At 39.8% G+C, this 22,697-nt stretch overlaps 2 protein-coding genes across 2 annotated transcripts in view; one reads left to right on the top strand and one right to left on the bottom strand.

The window, feature by feature from the left end:
* The window catches only part of CELSR2 (cadherin EGF LAG seven-pass G-type receptor 2), a 107,390-nt gene extending 97,462 nt beyond the window's left edge, over nucleotides 1-9,928 (top strand). The window contains exons 31-35 of the mRNA XM_070941444.1: nucleotides 254-342; nucleotides 2,667-2,840; nucleotides 2,962-3,171; nucleotides 4,728-4,971; nucleotides 5,637-9,928. Of these exons, the coding sequence (XP_070797545.1) occupies nucleotides 254-342; nucleotides 2,667-2,840; nucleotides 2,962-3,171; nucleotides 4,728-4,971; nucleotides 5,637-5,664 (745 nt within the window). The 3' untranslated portion in view covers nucleotides 5,665-9,928. The remainder of the gene's footprint in view (nucleotides 1-253; nucleotides 343-2,666; nucleotides 2,841-2,961; nucleotides 3,172-4,727; nucleotides 4,972-5,636) is intronic.
* Nucleotides 9,929-12,375: 2,447 nt separating this feature from the next.
* Nucleotides 12,376-22,413, bottom strand: PSRC1 (proline and serine rich coiled-coil 1). The gene is made up of 8 exons (XM_070941446.1): nucleotides 22,372-22,413; nucleotides 21,686-21,743; nucleotides 18,788-19,376; nucleotides 16,159-16,329; nucleotides 15,615-15,756; nucleotides 14,763-15,014; nucleotides 13,205-13,316; nucleotides 12,376-12,458 (listed from the first exon to the last, which is right to left on the bottom strand). The coding sequence occupies exons 1-7, from the start codon at nucleotides 22,385-22,387 to the stop codon at nucleotides 13,234-13,236; spliced, it is 1,311 nt and encodes a 436-aa protein (XP_070797547.1). The 5' UTR covers nucleotides 22,388-22,413; the 3' UTR covers nucleotides 12,376-12,458; nucleotides 13,205-13,233.
* Nucleotides 22,414-22,697: the final 284 nt, after the last annotated feature.

Here is a 22,697-nt window from a genome sequence, read left to right as displayed (position 1 = left end):
TCCATGGTCATGTGGCCGGCATGACTAAATGCCAAAGGTGCAGGGAACACTGTTACCTTCCCACCAAGGGTGGCCCCTATTTTTGTACTTGCATTTTTTACGTGCTTTCGAACTGCTAGGTTGGAAGAAGCTGGGACAAGTAACGGGAGCTCACCTCATTACGCGGCACCGGGGATTCGAACTGCTGGACTGCCAACCTTTCGATTGAAGTGGAACCTTGGCAGCTATCAAATTCTCTATTTTCTGTTCACAGGGAGGAGTCTGGCTTGAACAATAGCCAGGTACACATTGGGCCTGCAGATCCCAGTTCTTTGTTCTTGGAAGATAAGGATCAGAACAATGGTGAGAGGAAGAGAATTGGACAAGTTCTGGACAGAGTTGTCTACTTCTCTGGGCTTATGAATTGCCTTCAATTGATAGCATGCCTTATAATTTGCTTCTTGAAGCTACAGTATAGTGTTTCTCATTTCCATGTAGTCCTTTTCTTGTTTTTTTCCTTCTACTTCCTGATCACCTTCTTTAAATGCTCTATGATTTTGGACACCTATGGTGATTACATGTGAACAAAAAAATCCACAATTCTTCCTCCTCATGTTTCTCAGAGTCCAATCAAAGTTAAATATGTGCTAGGACTGAGGATGCAGTAGATCCATAAAGCTGCAGCTTAGTATATTTCATGTTATATACATATTATATCTATAGATCCCATAAAACTCAATGATATCTTCATAGAATTGCACAGCATTTTTTTTATTTGTTTTGCTGTGCTAAAACTGTTTTATTCTAAAAGAGAAAGGCAGATTAAAATGAGCATTGTCATTGTCTTCAGAAATGACAAACCAGGCCATTATGATATGTGTCTGTGGGACTTTTTATAGAGGGATACTTGCCTTTTTCATAGACACTATCCCATTCCTTATGAAATTGCTATTTTAGCCCTTCATAGTTAAAGAATCTGTATTTTATCTACATTGTCATCTTGTGGAATAGATAAGGCGGGCAGATAGCCCATTGCCGTTCAGTAAACTTAGTCAGTTACAATATAAAGAGGGGTTTGGGGTGGATACTACAGGTTAGAAAGGAGACAAATTCATTGTGTGAGAAGATGTATTCCTAATACCTATAATTCTGATTTATTTGTTAAATTGTTGAGAGACTAAAAAATTAGCCTGGACTTTAGAAACTGATAGGACAAAAAGCGCCACAGCCAATAAGACCACTCTTGTATAACCAGTTTGGTCTAGTGGTTAAGGCACCAGGCTAGGAAGCAAGAGATCGTGAGTTCTAGACCTGCCTTATGCATGAAAGCCAGCTGGTGACCTTGGGCCAGTCGCTCTCTCTCAGCCCAACTGACCGCACAGAGTTATTGTTGAGGGGAAAATAAGAAGAGAAAGGTATATGTTAGCCACCTTGAGTTATTTGTAAAAAAAATAATAAAGGCAGGGTACAAATAAATAAGGGGTAAGAAGTAAAGCTACCTTCAGTCCGCTTGATTCCTGGTGAACTGCTGGGATACAGGAACATCTTCATGTAGCAGATACGTGAACACTGGAAATCGAAAGAGATAATGTGCTGTCTCTTCCACCAACGAGTAAAACATAGGACAGAGGGATTTTCCCCTACTGCAGAACTGAATTGCTGAAATACTGCATTTATACTTGTACAGATAAGTCTGTTTCACTCATGGGTTGGAGACATGGTGATGATAACATAATGTAGATATGACAATCTTCATCTTTTCCTCCCCAGGAATACGTTTGTTATGGTTAGGTACAAGTGGGGAAAGCAGTAGCAATAGCAATATATTTAGACTTACATTACTATACAGTCTGTATATACCTCTTCATAGTGCTTTACAGCACACTAAGTGGTTTACAGAGTCAGCATATTTCCCCCAACAATCTTGGTCCTCATTTTACTGACTTCAGAAGGATGGAAGTCTGAGTTAACCTTGAGCTGGTCAGAATCAAACTCCTGGCAGTGAGCACAGTCAGCCTGCAATGTTGCATTCTAATCACTGTGCCATCACAACTCAAAAGTTAGGACCCAGGTTTTTTTAATGGTAATGGTGTGTATAGTATCCTTAATTGAATGGAGGAATTCTAATAGTAGACATGGGAAGAAGCTTCAGGTAGTGTTCATATTCAAACATACATTTCATCAGTGTGAACCAAGGGACATTTTTTTCCCATCTTGAAACCATCTCAGATTGGATGATAATGCTACAGACCTCGTATCTTAAAATGTGTTTTGCAAGAGTTGAAAAAGAAACAAAAACTCTTAAGAAAAAAACTCAGCATTGTTAGGTTTGATGCTGCTTGAACATTTTATTATCTTCACTCTGGTTTACTCCAAAGTGACACATTCTGATGACTTTCTGAGTTTAGATTTGAACCTAGTTTTTCCCAGTTCTAATTGGACACTGTAGCCACTACACAGATGGAACATTATAGATTGAGCTTGCACAAAAATGCACGTGCAAGAGAACAATTTAATTGCATGCTATAATCCCCTGATTTGTGTAGATAGTTCTTAAATAACCATTAAGTACCTGGCATGAGAATCTGGTATGAGTTGAGACCGGAGAACAGGTGAGTGAAGAATGGATGCACTATTAATGCAGTCTGATTACTATTTGTCTCTCTCCCTGCACTTTTTGGGCACAGAACGTGATACTGATTCAGACAGTGACCTTTCCATGGAAGATGACCAGAGTGGTTCCTTTGCTTCCACCCATTCCTCTGACAGTGAAGAGGATGAAGAATTTCCCAAGGAACCCTGCTGGGAGAACTTACTGTGTCCTAACAATGAGAAGCTGCCAGCACTCAGCACTCCAAAGGGTAATGCTAGACATGGGCAACTCCAGGAATATCTCACTAAAACTGGAGGAAGGGATGGAGTCAACACTAAATCAGACTTTATCAAACGTTGAAATCTACAATCATCTTCTCCTTTCCTCAGTAGATAACATCTCTGGACCTGGAAAACCTTATTGGCCGGGTGACTTTGTAACCACTGCCAGTGAGAGCGATGGCCACCCTGGCTCAGAGTCGCTGCGGGTAGAACCAATGGGTAAGAATGACCGGCTGGGACTGACAGAGGAGTTGGCCAGAGAGAATGGAGAGGGCATCTTGGGCTCACTGCCTCACCCCACTGCTCAGCCCCAGAAAGGTAAAAAATTAGATTCTGGGAACTGTAACACCGACTGGTCTGTTTTACCCTAGCAATTTTCTCTTGAATTGCACTAAATACCAAGTTGCATTTGGCAATTGCTCTTATTATTCAGGAGTGAATTCAGCATCTTAAGTCTCTCAGACCAGATAAATATGGATTAGGTATATGTGAATTGTGGGAATTAATAGAAATAATTTCTTGCCTCTCTGTATGACTGGAAGAAGCAAACAAAAAAATGTAAAAATGTTTTGCAAATAAGCATTTTCTCTGGTGTGATACAGTAGTACAGAATTTAGCTTTATAGGACATGACCTTATAATAACCTTTTAATCAACGAATCTAATTGTGTGTCATTCTTTGGTATTCATCATGGATGAACTAGAAATAAGATTGAGCCTATAGAAAGCACTGGGAACAGACTGTTCCTCCATCATTTAAATGCCTCTTGGAATCCTGTACAGACAGCATAAGCAGTTGATAATGAAAGAAAAGAGCTCAATTACCAATATATTTTAATATAAATATATTAAATTTAAGCATCACAGTAATTCATTTATAGAGCATAAACTGCAGTGCCTATTGATACATATTAAGGGATTCAATATTGGTTATGATTAATTTTTTCTGTTAATAAAACTAGCTCTCTTTGGGCAGAAATAATGTGTCATTGCAGCCTTTGGTGAGAAAGCTCCACAATACCAATTTATAAGAGTTTATATACATTATATAGATAAGCTGGCAATGGCAATTCTTGTAAAGTTAAAGACTGAACTGGAATAAACATTCTCCAAATTACCATCTTAGAAATGAGACCAAAAAAAAAAAAAAATCTGATTTCTTTTAAGATCTTGCTACCAGATGGGCCTAAGACCATGGGATGTGATAATATGATGAAGAAAATACATAAAACCAGATAGCTTTTAGTCATTAATTTCAAAACCATTTTAATTTACCAAGAGGATTGGATCCTGGTGCCTTTAAGGTTTGGAGATGAAAATGGGACACAGCTCTGCTTTTTGTTTTTTACAAGTAGAACAGGGGTGCTTAGTTCTGGCCCGCACCTGGAAACAGCGAGGGACTAGCCCACAGTGCCCACACTGCCTCTGCCAGCGAAAACAGGCTCCCAAGCTGTGTTTCCAGCTGTGATAGCCTTCTGCAACCCTCTGCCAGTGAAAATGGAGCTCGGGAGGACCACGTGTGGCCCTCCCAAGCTCCATTTTTGCTAGCAGAGGGTTGCAGGAGGCCATCACAGCCGGAAACGGAGCTTGCGAGCCCGTTTTCGCTGGCAAAGCACTAGGGCTGCCACAGGCGCCCCTGATGAGTAACATTGAGCAGGCCACGCCCACTCTGCCACACCCACCCCGACCCCCTGAGATCAAACACAACCCTGATGCAGCCCTCAATGGAATTGAGTTTGACATCCCTGAAGTAGAACATCATGGAGCCCACACCTCTATCCATAAAGAGAAGTAGTCATATCCTTTGGCCTTGGTTTCCTGACTGTAGCAAGGAATGGTGTGTTTTTTCTTTGACTCTGAATCTTCTGCCCTCAGGCATTTTAAAGAAAAAATACCTGCCACCCATCAGTGAGAAGAGCAGCATCCAGCGTATCCATAACAAGCTCTCCAGCTGCCGCTCAGGGATGGTATCATTGCATGGTTCTTCTGGGAGCGATGGCAGCCGTGGGGGTGGGGTACCACGACCCCGACAGACACTACAGGAGCAGCTCAATGGCCTTACACCTATCACCATGAGCATAAAGACTGGCACAGTGGATGAGGACTCTTCAGGCTCCGAGTGAGTATGGCTGAGCCTTCTCCTTGCTCGCCTATCCTTGGTGGTTTGCGTGTGACAACCTGCTGCCTCTGTGAAGCCTCTTGTCCACACGCCAGATCTGGTGCTTCCGATCTTTCAGGCTGATATTTTGTTATATTTCATAGTTGCCCCCACCTTTATTCCCAGGCTGTGCCTTTAGGAACTATCTACTTACAATTCCCTAGATTCTTCCTGACGTTTGTGTTATAAAAATCCTTGAATATTTCACTGACCTTGTGGGGGGAGGGGGGGGTTTTCCCATTCTTGGAGAATATATTCCTCTGACTTTGGGCCCAGACTATAACCCCTTAGCTTCATCTGGATGTAGCTCAGAATTTAAAAGGCAGGATGCAGCCATCTCCTTCTTAGGTGGGAAAGGGTTTTTTTTAAAGCCCAGGTTTACCCTGTAGCTTGCCCAAGGGGCAGAGGAGCATGTCAGAATTAAAGTCCCTGAGAAGTACTGAGCTGCTCCTGTGAGATGCTGTGGGACTCTGCCCACCTATCCTCTTTAGCAATGTGACGGGGGAATTGGGGGATGCTATCCTGTTCTAACTTCTTCCTGAGCTCTCTTGCACTAACCCCCTTCTCCTCCTCCTCTCCTCCCTTCTCTGTTTCTTGTTCTCTCACCTCTCGCTTCAATCGCCCAGATTTCTGTTTTTTAATTTCCTCCATTAACACACGAGCCCCAGGGGGGGTGCTTTGCTCAAACCTGCTCATGACCACACTCATGTGTTTGTGTTCCCCCTGTCCTGTCTCGCTTTGTGTTTGATCACTGAGCAGGAGCGATGAAACCTCAATCTGATGTCGCATGCACCAGACTCTCTCTGTCTCTCACACATGTTTGGCCAGTCTGGGAGCCAGGATTGCTCTCAAACCACAGCGAGGAATGTTGTCTCCGTCAGCCCGGCCTGGCCCAGGGAGCTGGACCCACTGTATGTAGTGCCAAATGAAAAGTGACCTGCCCCCCCACCCCCTGGGGGGACAGCAGGTTCCAGGAGGCGGACCTTGTCGAACAGATGCACTTTGGATCATTCTAAAATGGACTGAAAGAACATAAACTTAACCACCTCCACGTCTTCAGGGATTTTCATGCTTTGTTGCCCAGTCTGGAAGTGCTGCGTGTCTGGAATATATATATTTTTTTCTTTATCAAAATTGGTCTGGGGGAGCCTCAGCAGCCACCATGTGGACATGTATTACTGTGCAGATGTTTTCATTGAATATTTGACAATGGGGTGGAGCTAGGGGCCACTGTGCTTGAAGATGGCTGCAATTAGGAGCCGCCAAGAACTGTATGTTTTGACTCAAGTAACAAACCAGGATAGGCCCAGTTTTGGAGGACACCATCCTGGGCTCCTCCTAGGACGGAGGGAAATAGCACCTTTTAAATGGAAGCTGGAGGGTGTAGCAGACCTGGCTGTGCAGGGGATGCATGTGAGACCTACTGTATGCTCGATATTCCTTAAGAACCACAGCTGGCTTTGCGTTGAATCTGGAGGGCACAACCCAGAGCCTCCCTCTGCAGTATATATGCGTCCACCAGCCATGGTCATGCTTTTTTCCTGATCCAGCAGCGTGCATCTAAACACACCTTCCAAGGTGCAATTGAAGCATATTTAATCCAGGGTGCACTTCAATCTCGGGCTCTCTGGCACGCACAGAAAATGGGAATCTGACATCTTGGTTTTGCCATACTAAGCAATTATAGAATAGGAAAAAAATTCATCATCCAAATAGCTTTTCCAGAATGCTGTATAAGTACATTGCTGTTCTGCAGGGCAGCACTAGTTCCACCTGCACTTTTCTGGCCTAAGGAAAGTTTTTTTAAAAAATGTTGAAAGAGTAGGCTTGTTCCAGACCTACTAGCCATTTCCCCAGGATGTTCATCACCATCACGCTGCCTACATTCATGGACTGTACAGATTAGCGTCAGCTGTGGATCTTGTTCTTCTCTGGCAAGTTGCTTACTCCAGCCTTGGTGCTTCAGATTGCAGTGGGATCAGGGACACAGGACCAGCATATCCACTGGCATCAATGGAAACGTTCTTCCTTGGATCACAGTTACTTTCAAACTGCTTTGTTTGACAGCCACTTCTCCAAGCTCAGCTCACCATTCCAGGAACTTGGCCCCATCAGAATGCTCCAAGAGGCAGCCCATAAGGTGTTGAGCACCACGGGTGTGGCCTGCTGAGCCATCAGTCCATGCTGCAATTATTTTCGTAGAAAATGACAAAAAGAAAAAAGTCCCACCTCCCGCTCCTCCCAGCCAATCAGCACGTGTCCCCCTGTTGCTACTGTGGCTGGAGCAGGAACGCTGCCTTGATGTCTCCCAAAAGCGCCTGGCTCTCATGCCAACAGGTTGCTGCCTTTCTGCCTCAGAAGCCTTCATTTTTTTCTACACTCAGCCAAGTCCTGATGCCTGCTCATAATGGGGATTTTCATGTTGGTCCTTTTGGAAAGTACTTTTTTTATAACGACGTTCACCGGGAAAGAGACTTTTCTGCTGAGGGAGAGTGGGAAGGGGGGGACAGCTTGGGGAGGGTGAAGGCACTGTTACTTTGACGTGTTTTGATTTTTGTTTTTCATTTGACCATTGCTGAAGGATGTTCTAATTTAAATAGCTGAAAAGCCCTTGGGGGTCATGCTTTATAGCAATGTTAAATCTTGTTAGCTGGGTGCAGAATCTGATGCGCTTTATTGACTTAGCCAAGGTTTGCACAATAAGAGGTTAATTGGGACTTGACTGTTGTCATGGCCTGGCTTGTCAAAGAAAGGAGTTCTGAAAATGAGGCTTTTCTTTTCAACACCTCCAGTAATATTGTCCATTACTGTTTAGCCTTTTGTGGCCTCTGTACTTGCCAATTCCAAAACCTTTCTTGGAATGTTTTGACACATAGAATGTGATTCTCTGAAATCTGAATAAGGTCAAATTGGCATGGCAGTGGCATCTACAACGCTAAGTAGATCTACGACAACTCACCACGACCAAATCGCCATGGGATAATTTGCCATGGCCAACTCGCCAAGGGACAATTCGCTGCGGGACAAGAGTTACACTAATATCGAAGAAATGGTGGAATAGAATCATTAAAGAAAGGATGCCAAAGGAGCGACAAAATGAAATGTGAATGATGAAACTTAAAATAATTTTTTAATTATTTTAAATAATTAAATTGAATTGTTGGATTGTCCTGCAGCGAGTTGGCCATGGCAAGTTGGCCGTGGTGAGTTGTCCCATTCCAGTAGGTCGCAGGGGATGAAGACCAGCCTCTTCAGCGTATGATCTACTACTGTGTTATTTCCATTGAGTGTTCCTTCTGAACCATTTGACTTTAGCTGGTTAAGTGAAAGGAGACACAACCCCCACCCCCACCCATCCAAAAAAAGTCTGTACAAAAGAAGAGCCATTTGCCCAAGCTCCACCTGGAGCCTGTATTGCTGTTGTCTTCAACACCATTTTGGTCAATTCCTGCTGCTCATACTGAAGCAAACTGGAGATACATATGGAAATAAAATTCAACTAGGCAGGAATCCCTTTGGCTTCCTAATATATGGCTTGTTGCAGTTACTGCAGCAAGAAGGAGTATTTAAGCCCAGAGGACTTCCCATGTTGCCCTGGAAGCATTTTCCCTCATGACTTGACTCATAGGTGAATGCAAAATGGTAAGTGATTGCCAAATTCAGGCAATGGGACACACTTTTGGCTATCCCATATCTATAATGGCTTTCCTCAGCCCTCTGCTGTTCAGATGTGTCTGAGCTACAAGTCCCATTAACCAGACCCAGTATGATCCATTAGTCATGCAAATTAGGGTTTGTTGAATGTAGTCCAATGTCTCTGAAAGGCATTGCCTGGGGAAGGCCAACTTGAAATGCAAAGGTATTAGAGTAAGCAGATCAGACGAAAAATTCACTAGGACAGGAGGCCTAGTTACAGTTCTAGGTATCCCTGACCCAGATGATCAAAGCTGGGAATTATTAGCTGTATTTGGAGGACTACACATGTCTTACTCCTGGACACGGAGAGGCAAACCAAAAAGGCTCCCTTTTAAATTGCCACCTATTAAGGTAGAGGCTAGTTTATTCCTGAATATCTTTATTTTGTTTTGGTATGCTGAACAAAGATTGGAAGGAAAGATCAATGGCTACTCTACAGTGTCTTCCATAAAGCCCCATTCCTTCATAAAAACATGGCAATTATATTCTTCTCCAAGCAACATTGCATTATATTTTATGTCAGGGCTCCATTAAGGCAGCTATCAAACAAATGAAGCCTTGGGAATTTTTCCTTATTGGAAACATCTTCACTTACCTACATTTTGGCTTCTCTGAAACCATTCGAAGTATTAGATTTCTACCAGACAAAAGCACTGGTTACCTGCTCCATCACCCCAGTCCCAAGTACCTCTAAATGCTGAGTTTTTAGACTGTACGTCAAATGCACAAACTAGCCTACAATAACTTCCTATGCAAAATCTTTCTTATATGGCAAATCCATTAATTGAAACAAACTTGAAAGCAGTGGTACGAAAGGATTCAAACTAAGCTCTCTACAGCAGCAGTGACTTCCAGGGAAAAGAGTTGATCCACCTGTTCCTGTGCCAGGTGGGACGGAATTGGAGGGGAAAGGTGTGCCACTCCATTCATGACCAAGGAAGTGTTAAACCTTAACTGTATTAAAGACTGAGAAACTGTCTTGTATGGGGAGCTTGATGTGAAGAGTTCAGCTTCTGCTTCATCACTGCAGCCAATTAATTTTTTAGTGTCCCTCTGCTGTCTATAAAGAGCTAATTAGCTGTTTTAACTGTGGAAAGGATGTATTTGACATGTCTGCTTTTTAATTTATTATTTTTTAAAGATGTATATGCATATATTTACAACTGAGCACACCTTTCATTTCCTAGGCAATAAATCGCCACCGCCATTGTCCAGATCTAAACATATGCCATTGTAGGTTCAAGGTTCTTGTCTTCTAGTGCAAATTCCCATTGATCCAATCCATTCTTTTCCTCTTCGCTAGCTAGTAAAGTCATTTCCAGCAGAACTCAGCTACAGCCATGTACAGTTGTTTCCATAGTCTTGAGTAGCTGTGATGCATGCAGAAATTCAAGAAATAAATGCTTTCGTGTCACAGCCTCATCTACTGAATTGGAAATAGTAGTCTTTGAATTTCTGCTTGACAAGCAACTGTTGAAGTTGGTGGAATAGGGCCAAGGAAACAAACCTTACTTTTTCTTAAAAAACCCAGTTTGGTGAGAGAGGAAAGCACAGGAAGAGTTCTGATGATTTAATTTTTTGGGAGGAACAAACTGTTTTCTTAATACTTGGTGGGTTACAGGCTTTTCCTTTGGTTTAGATATCTCAAGTGTATAGGGAGGGTTCTTAATGTAAATATAACAGAGTTCACCCCTTTTCCTAAATAATAAAACCATAGTTTCGTGTAGGTGGCTCCATTTCAGTGCTTTGTCTACCTTTTCTAGAAAATTGAGTAGGGAAAGGGAAGACCAAGAACCTGAATTCAATAGAAAGAGTTGAAGCTATTAAGTTTCCTTGCTACTGGCAGAGGCATTGTGAAGGAGAATCTAAATTTCTTCTCTTCCAAATATATAGAGAAATGGCCCCCAGTTCTTCTGATGATGATTTATCCATTATGAGAAACACTTAGTCTTTGCAGAAACATGATGGTTCACTGCAGGTTTTGTAATTCATTCAGTTTTTGTCTGCTGTGCTGAACAAATGTACATGGTCTATCTATCTGGAGACATTACATTAACAGTATCAAAATGGGACAAAAGTCAAGCTTCTGTTACTGAAAAGGAATTGCAGTACTGGTTCTCTTATCCCTGAATGAGCACTGATCACCAAGAGGTAATAATAGAATTACTAGAGGAGTTGGTTTTGCTACAAGTCATTATACAGATGTGTGTTTTATTAGACAGGCATATATTTTTTCAGAAATTAGAAAATATCAATACAACATACATGAATATGGCAGAATTGATACTGCATTTTGTCACAGCATTTGTTCCTTCAATCTTGTGCAAGACATAAGGATTAACTTCACTGTTGCAACTCCTTAAACTGCAAAGAATTCATCTTCCATCTCTTAGGATCTACTGGAGGAAGAATTTCCAGGAGTCACTCCACAGTCTTTGAATAGTGTCCTGTCGCTATATTGTCTTGAAATCAAGAGTATTGTGGTGCTTAACACATTATTACACCCCTTCTACAGAGATTGTTTAAATAGTCTCAACTTCCTTCACTTAAAGCTTTATTGTACAACAAGGAAGCACCATTTAATTTAGAATAAGAAGGAGCTGAAGATTTTTTTGATCAAGGCATTTTTCTCTGGGTTAGATTGTTGCAAATTTGCTTAAGTAGATGGATGATGAAGGCAGGCAGGTAGCTCTGTTCAAAACTGAGATTCTAAGAATTCCACTGCACCATCTTAGAAGTATTATTTCGTCTTTATATAGGTCTAAATGGTATGAAACTGGCTCACAAGCACAAGTATTTTCAGTACTGTGTACTGCTTTTCCATCATCTAAGCCACAAATGCCCTGAGAATAATCAAGAACAGTATACAAATGCTATTTTATGAGTGTGATTCGTGTTTTGGGGTAAATCTTTATCAACTCCATAACAGAGTAAGTTAATTTTTTTTAACCTGTTTAGGTTTCTGTCTCTTATGCAACTATTAATAGCACAGGAAATCTGTGGATTAACAACATTACCACTGGCCATCCTCAGTTTAATTATAAAGAGGAGGTATGGAATAAGTATGAAAAGCTAAAGGGGTTTGACATGAGCATTGTGTAGTTTTTCACATAATAAGAATCAAAAGCTTTCTTACTTTTGAATAAGTTTAACCGAAAGAAACAAGTCCTTCACATATAACAACTGAAAGTGTACGTTAGTGTTTACCTTTAAAGAAATATCAAAATGATCAACAGTGCATACATTATTCAATATTACATAATGCTTCTTTACAGCTCAATGCTGTATAGTGGTCGGCGTATCTTATAAAAGACTAAATATTCCACTGGGCTCCAGTAAGGCTGTTTTTAACCTAATAAAGTTTTAAGATAAACCAACCGTCAAAAAGTCAGGGGAGTCTCTACTGCTGAGCTGAAGTTCTCCCTTTCAGCAATGGCTCAGCAAAATGTCATAGGACGCAACTCAAGACTTCTAGCCCACACAAGTTTCACTTGTAAATCTAAGGAATGTAATGATAGGACAAGGACTAGTAGTCCTTGCTTCCTTACTCCAGGATCCTCAAACCACAAACCCAGAGTGTATAACATTAGAGGAGATGCACAGTGCAAGCTTTGAAAGTTCTCTTGAATGAAGTGATTCCAGGAGTTTCTATGAGACCAAAGCAGCTTTATCTTCAAAAGGAAGGCACCACCCGAGATTATCAGTTTTTTCTGGCTTGTTCCCAAGATTATAGTAATGGCTGGTAGTGTTATCTTAAAGGACAGATGGAGTAGGTAGTTAGGACAGGTTTACAAATGCTTGAAATCAGTATACACTTAATATTAATTTGTATAGGTAGTCCTCGACTTGTGACCACAATTGAGTCCAACATTTCTGTTGCCGAGACATTTGTTAAGTGAATTTTGCCCCATTTTACGACTTTCCTTGTCACAGTTGTTAAGTGAATCACCGAAGTTGTTAAGTTAGTGACATGGTTGTTAAGTGAATCTAGCTTCCCCATTGAGTTTGCTTGTCAGAAGATCGCAAAAGGGGATCACATGATCCCAAGGACACTGCAACCGTCATAAATATGAGCCAGTTGCCAAGCATCTAAATTTTGATCATGTGACCACGGGGGAGGTGCTGCAATGGTCGTAAGTGTGAAAAATGGTCCTAATTCACTTTTTTTCAGTGCCATTGTAACTTTGAATGGTCACTAAAGGAACAATTGTAAACCAAGGACTACCTGTGTTGTACTTTTTACATACACCTTAAATCTATTCCATTATTTAGACCAATCAATAGTGTACTTTTTAAAATCTGAGGGTTGGGATTTTGTTTTTGTAATCAACGTGGATAGATTTTCAGCTGCTAATCATTGGATCCACACGTGTTCAGTATCCAGATCATTCGATAGATGATCACTGCAGATAATCTCCCACTAATACGTGGGTTGACTTTCTCCCCACAGACTGTCTTAGATGTTTTTCCATTGACAGTGGTGAGGTAGGACACTTACATGGCTTCAAAACCCAGGGATCCATCCCCTCATTTTGAATTGCTAGAAGTCTTTGGCAGTCTCAGCCTGCTGTTCTGAAAAGTGCCCGGTGGGATTGGCTTCTGACATGCAGCTGTAAAGGGAGGTGGAGAGAGAGAAAAGAGAAGTAAATTTATATTTAATTTATTATTTATTTTATAATTCTATCATGGAGGAAACTTATGTTCCTCAAAAGGTCAGACAATTCTTGACTGGAAACTGAGCAGAGAAAACCAAATCAACCAGCTCTAATCTTGTGTTATTCTTATATGGGAAATCCATTGTTTGAAATAGCCTTAACCTCCCTCTCTACATATTGAGCAAAACAAACAAAAATCTGGCAGCCCACTTAGATTCAGTATGGCAACCTGAGTGCTACCAGTTGTGTCCATTGCTGAGAATTCTGGGAGCTGAAGTCCCCATATCAGACAACATGCAGATTAGGGAAGGAAAACAGTATACAGTATTCAGTACAAAAATGTAAGTGTAAAAGCGTGCAAGAAACGGGTCATCCTGTTTTCACCAGAGGATTTCTCTTATACAGACAGTGCTCTACTTATGAACAGGTTACATTCAAGATTTATGATCAAGTCCATTTCGTCCACAAGTCAAAACAAGGGCAGGTATGCGGCATGCTGTAAATTATCTTCTCCCAAATTCAAGGACCTTCTAGGTTGGAATTTCAAACGCTTTTTTTGTGTGTGTCTGTTTAACACAAGACTGTCCTGGCATCCAGAGTATAGAAATTCTATATCTTCCTTGTACATAGATCATGCTAATTTTCTCTCTGTTGTTCCTATTTTAGTGTATGTGCTGCTAAAGTAAATAACCTATAAACCAGGTTATGTAGTCCATTATCCGGCATGGTTACAAATGTACTTCATGGCATTTCAAGATGATAAAGAATTGTGGGAATGAGGAATGACGTAATGATTATACCTCATTGCTCCTATTACGGTATTTTGGTTTTACAGGTAGTCCTCAACTTACGACCCTAACTGAACCCCAGTGACTTTGCTTGTACGAAGCTGTCTGGGAAGGTTATGAATAGAGTTCACATAATCCTGGGATAGTTCAATTATAATAAATACATGCCAGTTTGTCAAGCATCCAAATTTTGATCACATGACCATAAGGATGCTGTAATGGTCATAAGTATGAAAACCAGGCACAAGTCACTGTTTTCAGTGCCGTTGTAACTTCTGTCATTAAGTGAACGGTCTCCAACCACCTTTCCGAATAGGAGAGAAGATGGCAGCATGGAAGCTTCCGGCCTAATAGGGCTTCCAAAGCTGACAAATGGTTGTAAATTGAGGACTACCTGTACTATCTAAATAAGACCCAGATGGGATTATTTCATATTATGTGTAGATTAAGAACTTGTTTCTCACCTAAGAAGGCAATCTGAGGTCACACATGCCTACCATTTTAATAGATGAAATGGCACTGAGGACAATCTTATCCCTATGTATAGTTTTTCTAACAATACATTTCAACAGAATTGCAAAACTCTTTAGAATGTCCCTGTGTATTCACTCACCTTTCTTCCCAACCCCAGCAGTTGGTTTAGTGGATCTGTGCCCACCAGATGTTTCTGAACTCACTGGTTTAAACTGGCTGGATTTCCCAGGAACTGTGTATCTGCCTGAAAAAGCAGCAGTATGATTGGTTGGCTTTGGGAGTTGGCTTGCCAGTGGAGATGTGGCAGTGTGTCTTGTTTGACCAGAACCACCACGAGGCTTGGAGGTGGCTTGTCTTTTGGGGCCATTGCCTCCCATAGTTTTCACCTGACCTGGGATGAAAGAAAAAAAAAATTGATTTAATGGCAAATCAGCAAAATGTTTCTAGACATAGTGACTGGATCCTACTTAATTCTTTAAATGTAAAAGGATTATAGGGGCCAAGATACATTGTTTATATGGATTTTCAAGAGTACTTTATTTAAGTCCCTGTCCTACAGCCATTCAGCAGTCTCACAGCAAGGAATGGAGTAAGAAACAAAGGCAACTCATAGTGAAAGGGGAAAGTGTGTGGGCTCTAAAGATTTGAATTAATGCTGATACCAGTTCACTTATCAGCTAGCGAATCAGGCATTAATGATGGGTCAATAATATGTGGTATATAGATAACACTTAAGTTTTCAATCTAGTGAAGACCCAGACTGAACAGCTAAAAAAACTGTTTATAAACTAGTTTATCTCTTGTTGCCATATAGCAGATTGTGGATTCTAGTCCACTTTAGGCATAAAGCCAGCTGAGTGACCTTGGGCCAGTCACTCAATCCTAGGAAGCAGACATTGGCAAACCACTTGTGAAATCTTGCCAAGATTTTCATGAAACCTGATCAAGGGATAAGGCAAAATACAAGTACCGGTCATTTATTTTAACTTACTTGCATTTGTCTTTTGGAGAGGTGCCATCTTTTCTGGAGCAACTGGATTTTTTTTCACAGGGCTGGTCCGCCAGAGATGCATCTGAGGATTTGGCTTTCCTTTTGGTTGTGCAGCAAGCACTGTCCCTTGGATAGAGGAAACCTGCAGATATATTCACAGCAAGATTCCAGAGGAAATTACATTTTATAGGATTGTGTTACACTGGTTAAAGATGGCTGGTGCTCCATAACATTCAGAAGCTTCTCTGTTGTGCATGAAAAACAAACATATGGTCCTACATGCATACACACCCTTCCATGGATGAATATATATGAGGGCTAAATTGTACAACTTACACGCATGCTTTTTGAGGTATTTATAGCCTTAGCTTGCATTGATACAAACAAAGATATGCTAAGCACCCTTTCAAGCTGGAGAACCATGCAAACGTTAGTCACTATACATACAGCTTTTATGCAGTGGTGTACATTCTTAACTATCTGCCCAGTTTTCTCTCTTCCCTCCCCGCTCCAACCACTCCAGCAGCATTTCTGTTGGAAATACCTGTGGGCCTTGATCAGGACTGTTTTTAGCAGAAGCTTCTGTCTTCCTCTGCATTTTCCTTATGCTGGTTTGAGGGAGAGGTTTCAAATGCAGCAATGGCTGCTGGCCTTTTGTGGTAGTGGGGAGGACGAGTAGTTTATCTGTCCTTTTGTTCGTGATGGTTGCCTGAAGCTTAAGGCAGAAATAAAACAGCTGCAGCTTTTGAACAGAACTGCTATTCTGTAGAAAATTAGCTAAAGCTTTTTACACAGATTTCCTGTGGGGGGAAAAAAAATAATCCAGAACATGCATATCCCATTCAAAGAAGTATGGTCCTCAAAGCAGAGTAGCAGTTTTTAAAAGGCAAAAAATCAGTAAACATATGACTAAGGTAAAAACAAAGAGGCAGATTCTACAGAACTGAAAAGTACATAAACTTAGGTGAACAAAGTTTTATGTGGTTATCTAAACATGTTTATCAGAACATTTTTTTTTCCAAATGGACTACACACAGAACTTTCTTCCATGGCTGTGTTGTAATGTACAAGGTGGATATAAAAAGACTGAGAAACATTTGATGGCCAAGAGCTGTATTTCCCATTTAGAAGAGGGAAGCTGAGATGTACATAGGTGAAGCAATGATATGCTGTAGGCAGGGCCATATACTAGTAGAGCCAGGTTTTGGATTCCTACCCATTCCCAAGGGGGCAGGCAGATTGTTTTTTGCTTGTTTGTTTGTTTAACATAGTACACCTATTTTAGGACATTGAACTTTGTTTGTATTCTGCCTTGAGATGGTGAAAATCTTAGCAAGCTGTTTGATAAAATAAAAGGGACTACAAGAGCCACAGAATTAACTACTTGGGGAATGCAGCTACTCCTGCCTTTAGCAATCTTCAATTCCTAACAACTTTCATACAAATCTAAAATTGACTGGCATAGATTCTAGGCAAAAAACTAAGGCTTTGAAAGAGTACAGTAGGCATCTCTGTCCCTCTCTCCTTTTACTATACATTTAGTGCAAAGTGAAACAAGTATCTTTCTTAAATGTATATAACTCTCTCTCAAAAATCGAAGGACTTTGACTGCAATGTAGACTTCTGCATTTCCAGAATCCATGATCATGACTGTATATACTGTACTAGATTTTACACACAGAGATACATTCTTCTTTAAGAGTGTTAACTACTACTCTCTATGCATTTTGATCTGCTCCAGAAGATGCTTCTAAAATAATAGGGCTTCCTTGTGATTTCTGAAGCATAAAGCAACTATGGGAATGTAAACTCAAAGCAGAGAATATAATGTATAATTTGGTAAGGCCACATTTGGAATATTGCATTTGGTCACCACGATATTAAAATACGTAGACTCTGGAAAGAGTGCAGAGAAGAGCAACAAAGATGATTAGGGGACTGGAAGTATGAAGAACGGTTATAGGAATTGGGTATGTCTAGTTTAATGAAAAGAAAGACTAGGGGTGATATGATAGCAGTGTTCCAGTATGTGAGGGGCTGCCTCAAAGATGGGTCAATCTATTCTCCAAAGCATATAAAGGCAAAACAAGAAGCTTATTCTGGATGTTCCATCCATGTTCTTGGATGGAAACTAGTCAAGGAGAGAAGCATCCTAAAAATAAGGAGAAATTTCCTGACAGAACAATTCATCAGTGGAACGTCTTGCCTTTAGAAATTGTGGATGCTCCATCACTGGAGGTTTTAAAGAGTTGGACAACCATTTGTCTGAAATGGTATAGAGCAAGGGTGGGCAAATATGGCCCCTTTATGACCTGTGGACTTCAACTCCCAGAATTCCTGAGCCAATTTGGCTGTCTCAGGAATTCTGGGAGTTGAAGTCCACAGGTTGTAAAAGGGCCACATTTGCCCACCCCTGGTATAGAGTGTCCTGCTTGGGAAGGCAGGCGGACTAGAAGATCTCCAAGGTCCATTCCAACTCTGTTATTCTGCTATTCAAAGAAGAAGGTGCTGGATAGAGAAAGAAGTTATTAGGATGGGAATTTTCTTTCATAATACTGAATTTGCAGATTCAATTTCACAAAACGAAAATGATTAAAGCTAAATTATCTTTTACAGGGCTAGTGAATAGATTACCACAAAAAGTACTTGGAGAAATTGGTAAAGAAATGCTACACATTGTCACAATCCATATAATGAACTATTGCATCATCTTTATTATATGGTAATAGGAAGATAATGCTAATAGGGACCGTGCAGAGCTACTTAAAATGATCTTTGTGTAACTACTGCAATATGGAAAAATTCTGCAACCGTACTATCTCAGTTTAAAATATTAAAAAGAAACAAATTCTTTAGGTCTAGCAGTCCAGAGATTTGGGGATGGGGGTTTACCCAGCAATTAGATTAAAAAGGGAGCCATTATGTGTGCAATATGTGTGGATGAAATGTCTACAAACATTTTCAGTTAGCGAACCTGACACTGCAATCTTTACAATTCTAAAAAGTCTAGGAGGTCAATTGCTGAGGTTTTGCAAGCTGTAACTCTTAACAGAGTTGAAAGTATAATAAGCACAAGCTTAGGAAGAAATCAGAATCAAAACCAATGGCACAACCTAAGCACAATCTTCGCAATCTACATGCCTTATTGATGAGCTTCTGTCCTGCCACCATACCTTTTTATTGCCGGATGTCATTGTCATCAAGGCCTTAGGTTCAGAGAGCTTAGCTTGGGGAACCTCAGTGCTGCAAACATAAGATGTATTTTGGAGTCTTCTGGGACTAGGCAAGTCCACCAGGCGGGAAGAAGGACTTCTACCTTTAGGAAATAGAGCTTTGGGGGAACCTTGAGCCAAGCAGGTAACTGGTTCCACTGTTGGGAGCAGAGCTTTCAGAGGACTGTCCTTCACATTGAAAGTCTTTCTCCGGGAGTTCTGGGGGCTCTTAGTCTCTTCACACAAGAACCTGATTGGGGATAAAAGCTCATGTTCTAGAACTGTCTCAAGCTTTGTTTCAGAACTGATATTCTTCTTTTCCAGAAGCTGACATTTCTCAAGCTGCCTAGCCAGCAGGTTAGCTTCTTTCATGACCTCCTCCAGCTTCAATGGAGTCAGGGGACTCCACTGGGGATTTGGCTCTTTGGCCCTTCCATCATTCTCTTTCAACAAGATGTTCAGATCAACTGCTTGTGCCACACTCTTGTCACTGAGTTCAAGGGGACAAGTTATAGATTCTTCCTCTTCTTGTCTATAACAGCAATAAGTGCTGAGAGAGAGAGAGAGAGAATGTAACACATTTACACATTCAAGGAAATAGCCATGTATCTCAAAATAAAGTTTCATATTTTTATTATTGTAGACTTGTTATGAGAGCCATGTAAATATTGTAAAAAAAAAAAAGAATATAAGAAGGTCACCTAAGAAAGCTGCTCCCACCTGGCCGGATTTCAAAGTATTTGGCTTTTGTACAAAACCAGAATAAAGCTTCTCAGTATTAGCATTTTCAACTGTTTTTATTTAAAAATACATTGGAAATTTATTAGGGATTAGATACATAATCTTTTAATTTAAGGAATGGACAACAAATTAGAATCATTTGTATATATTTTCACTTTTCTCCCAAGTAATTTAATTGATCCGCTAAGATCTTCATTTGTGCACTCTTGAGCAAAAACTTTGCACTGGGCTTTTCATTTTTATTCTCCAGGGGAGTTTAGTAGCTTCAGTAATCCTGACAGCATGATCATGAACTTCAGGAACTTATCCTTGCTGATAAGATCAGAAGGATGAGAAATAAGGTAAGAATGATTCAGTAGGAATGAAGGCAAGTGGAGTTTGTTATCTAGGGAAGGAACTCCAAAATGAATGCCAGAAGATGGCAAGGCTTCCTTGTTGCCTTCCTTGAAGCTTTATAGACATGGCTATAACATTTAGATAGAATTGATTCTAGATTACGAGACCATCAGATTAGAAGACATTTCTCTTGTAATTGAGAAAAAAAAAACCCTGAATTTTCATTAATAGGTCTGGAATAGACAATGTGGCTTTATCAATGCTACAAGTAAGCCTGATCACTGACAATGGTACTCTCATTTTATAAGGACAGACTAAGTTGGAACATGGAATGTAAAGTAAATCTGACATTTTCAAAGTAGGAATGAAATGTACTATACTGCATGTTTTAGGAATAACTCAACTTAGTAGATACACTAAGTGAATCAGAATTGGTCACTTTAATTACAATATATTATATATGAAGGACATGAGGCCATACAAAGGAATGAAGCATCACTGATACTTAGAAAAGATATAGTGTGCTTACCTATAACATGATAAATGACAAGATAATATATTTCAGAATTAGAAGGGCATATAGTGAACATCAACGTCAAGAAAGGTATGCACTAATTATAGACACATTGATGGAAGCCATTGACAACTTCTATGGCAAATTGCAAAAGGATGATTGAAACGCAAAATTTGGAAAAATGGAGAAAACTCGAATTACAGGAAGATTTGGACTAAGTAAATGCAACAATGCAGGAGATGGTAAGAGTTTTATGAAGAAACATCTGTTCACTGCCACCATTTGCATCAAGCAATGTAAAGGCAGATCACATTTGGACATCACTGAATGGACAACATCCAAATCAAATCTTTCATAATAAAATACAGAAAATGGAGATATATACTCTAATTCATCAGGACATTTTCAGGTACATTTGACCTAGAGAATATACAGTAAAAATATAAGACAATTGAGGACCAAATTTAGTATATTTAATTTAGTGAAAAAAAGATCTCATAAAAAAAATAAAAAGTGAAAAATATTAAGATGACAAACATAATATCAACCACAATTACTGAATTCACAGGTAGAATCAAAGACATGAAGGAGATTGATAGTTTTGCCTTCTTGGACTCAAGAATTGACAGGCATGGAGGGTGTTTCACATGAGTTAAAGAAAGTACAGTAATCCTAGCAATGAAAACAATGACAAATTTAGACAAGATGTGAAGATTAAGGATATTTTCTATGACAAAAGAGTTAAGACAATCCCCTCCCCAAGTGATAACATATAGATATGGAAGGTAGATATGTAATAGATCAAGGGAAAGAATTTGTTAGAGTAGTGCCACCTACAAGAAAACAACTGTCAATTGGTCCTGGACAAAGTAAAGATTCCTTTAAAATTCTGATCACCAAGTAGAAACTCATACATTACATAGACAAACTTTGAATATGTAATGAAAATGGATGATGAACTAGAAAAATTTTTTGTGCATAGCCTGATTGATGGAAATAGAAGAATGGAAAGATAATGGAAAAATTGAATGAGCAGGATCAAGGAAATTATTGGAATATCCTTAGAAGGACTATCAGTTGATCCTGGTCAAGATAGCAAGGAGGGACTGGACATGAGTTCATGGCCACTAAAGTCACTAATTCCATGTTTAATTAAAAAAAAACAACCCACTGTTAATGGTTGTGAAGGTACTTGCTTACCAACTTCACACATTTGCTATTTACTCATGTGATAGCTTCTATGAATTGTCAGTAATTATCAGTCTTACCCATCCAATGGAGAAAATAGTTCAAAATCCAGTGTCTCATCAGTAATAAATTTTATATCTGAAAAATAAATCATAATCATTAGAAGTATTAACCTATTTAACCTTTACCATCACCACAAATATTACCTAGGCATCTTAACAGTTCTAAGCAAGAAGAGAGAGGGGGGGAGGGAGAGAGGGAGAGAGAGCACACTATTATTTGTACTTTGTAGTGAAGAATATTCTCAAGAAAAAGCTACTTAAAGCCCATATAAACTCCATGGAAACAAAAGTTGTTAATTCTTGTGCCCCGAATCACACGGAAAATTAGTGGCAAAACAGAATTAAAGTCATCTGTCTATTCATTATTCTGCTACTAATAACTTTAATATGTTCTGAGAATTATACATGTCATGGGGGAAAATGACCTAGACAATTATGAATAGTTAGGCATATTTATACCAAATGAAATCTACCTGAATAAATTTATAATTCTTCATAGTATTGTACAGAAAGCTTCACACCAAATATTACAGTGTGTTAAAAAGTTTCTACACCATCCTGAAAGGGGACTTTTACAAAGAAGACTGATGTTATAAAATTTTTGCAACAAGTTGTAATGTTTCTAGTCCAAATGACTTTGGATATGGTGTGGAACAATTTCATGCATATATTTAAATGCATAGACACTGACTTTCTGTACTCACCCTTTGATGATTCCATGCTTTCTAGCAATCATCTCAGGATACTACTAAACAATTGAAGTGGGAAGATAACAGTTAAATACATCTTGAATGTTAAGGGAGATGTGTTCTGCTATTTTTACATATTAGAAAAATAACTCGATTGGAACATAGAAAGCTGTTATCTTCAGATTACTGGCATTGACGTTCCAGGTTTTCAGGCAAACAGTTTTTATTTGAAAGTTTAATCCTGCTTTGATTATACAAAACCATCTTGTTTACTAATTTAATAGCAACTTTAAACCTGACATCTATTATTATTTTAAAAATTTGAAATCCATAAAATAATG

Source organism: Pituophis catenifer, unplaced genomic scaffold (assembly GCF_029215685.1).
Source record: "Pituophis catenifer annectens isolate HBS135680 unplaced genomic scaffold, rPitCat1.0.hap2 SCAF_3, whole genome shotgun sequence".
NCBI classification, from domain to species: Eukaryota; Metazoa; Chordata; class Lepidosauria; order Squamata; family Colubridae; genus Pituophis; species Pituophis catenifer.
This window is presented reverse-complemented; position numbering and strand designations above follow the sequence as displayed.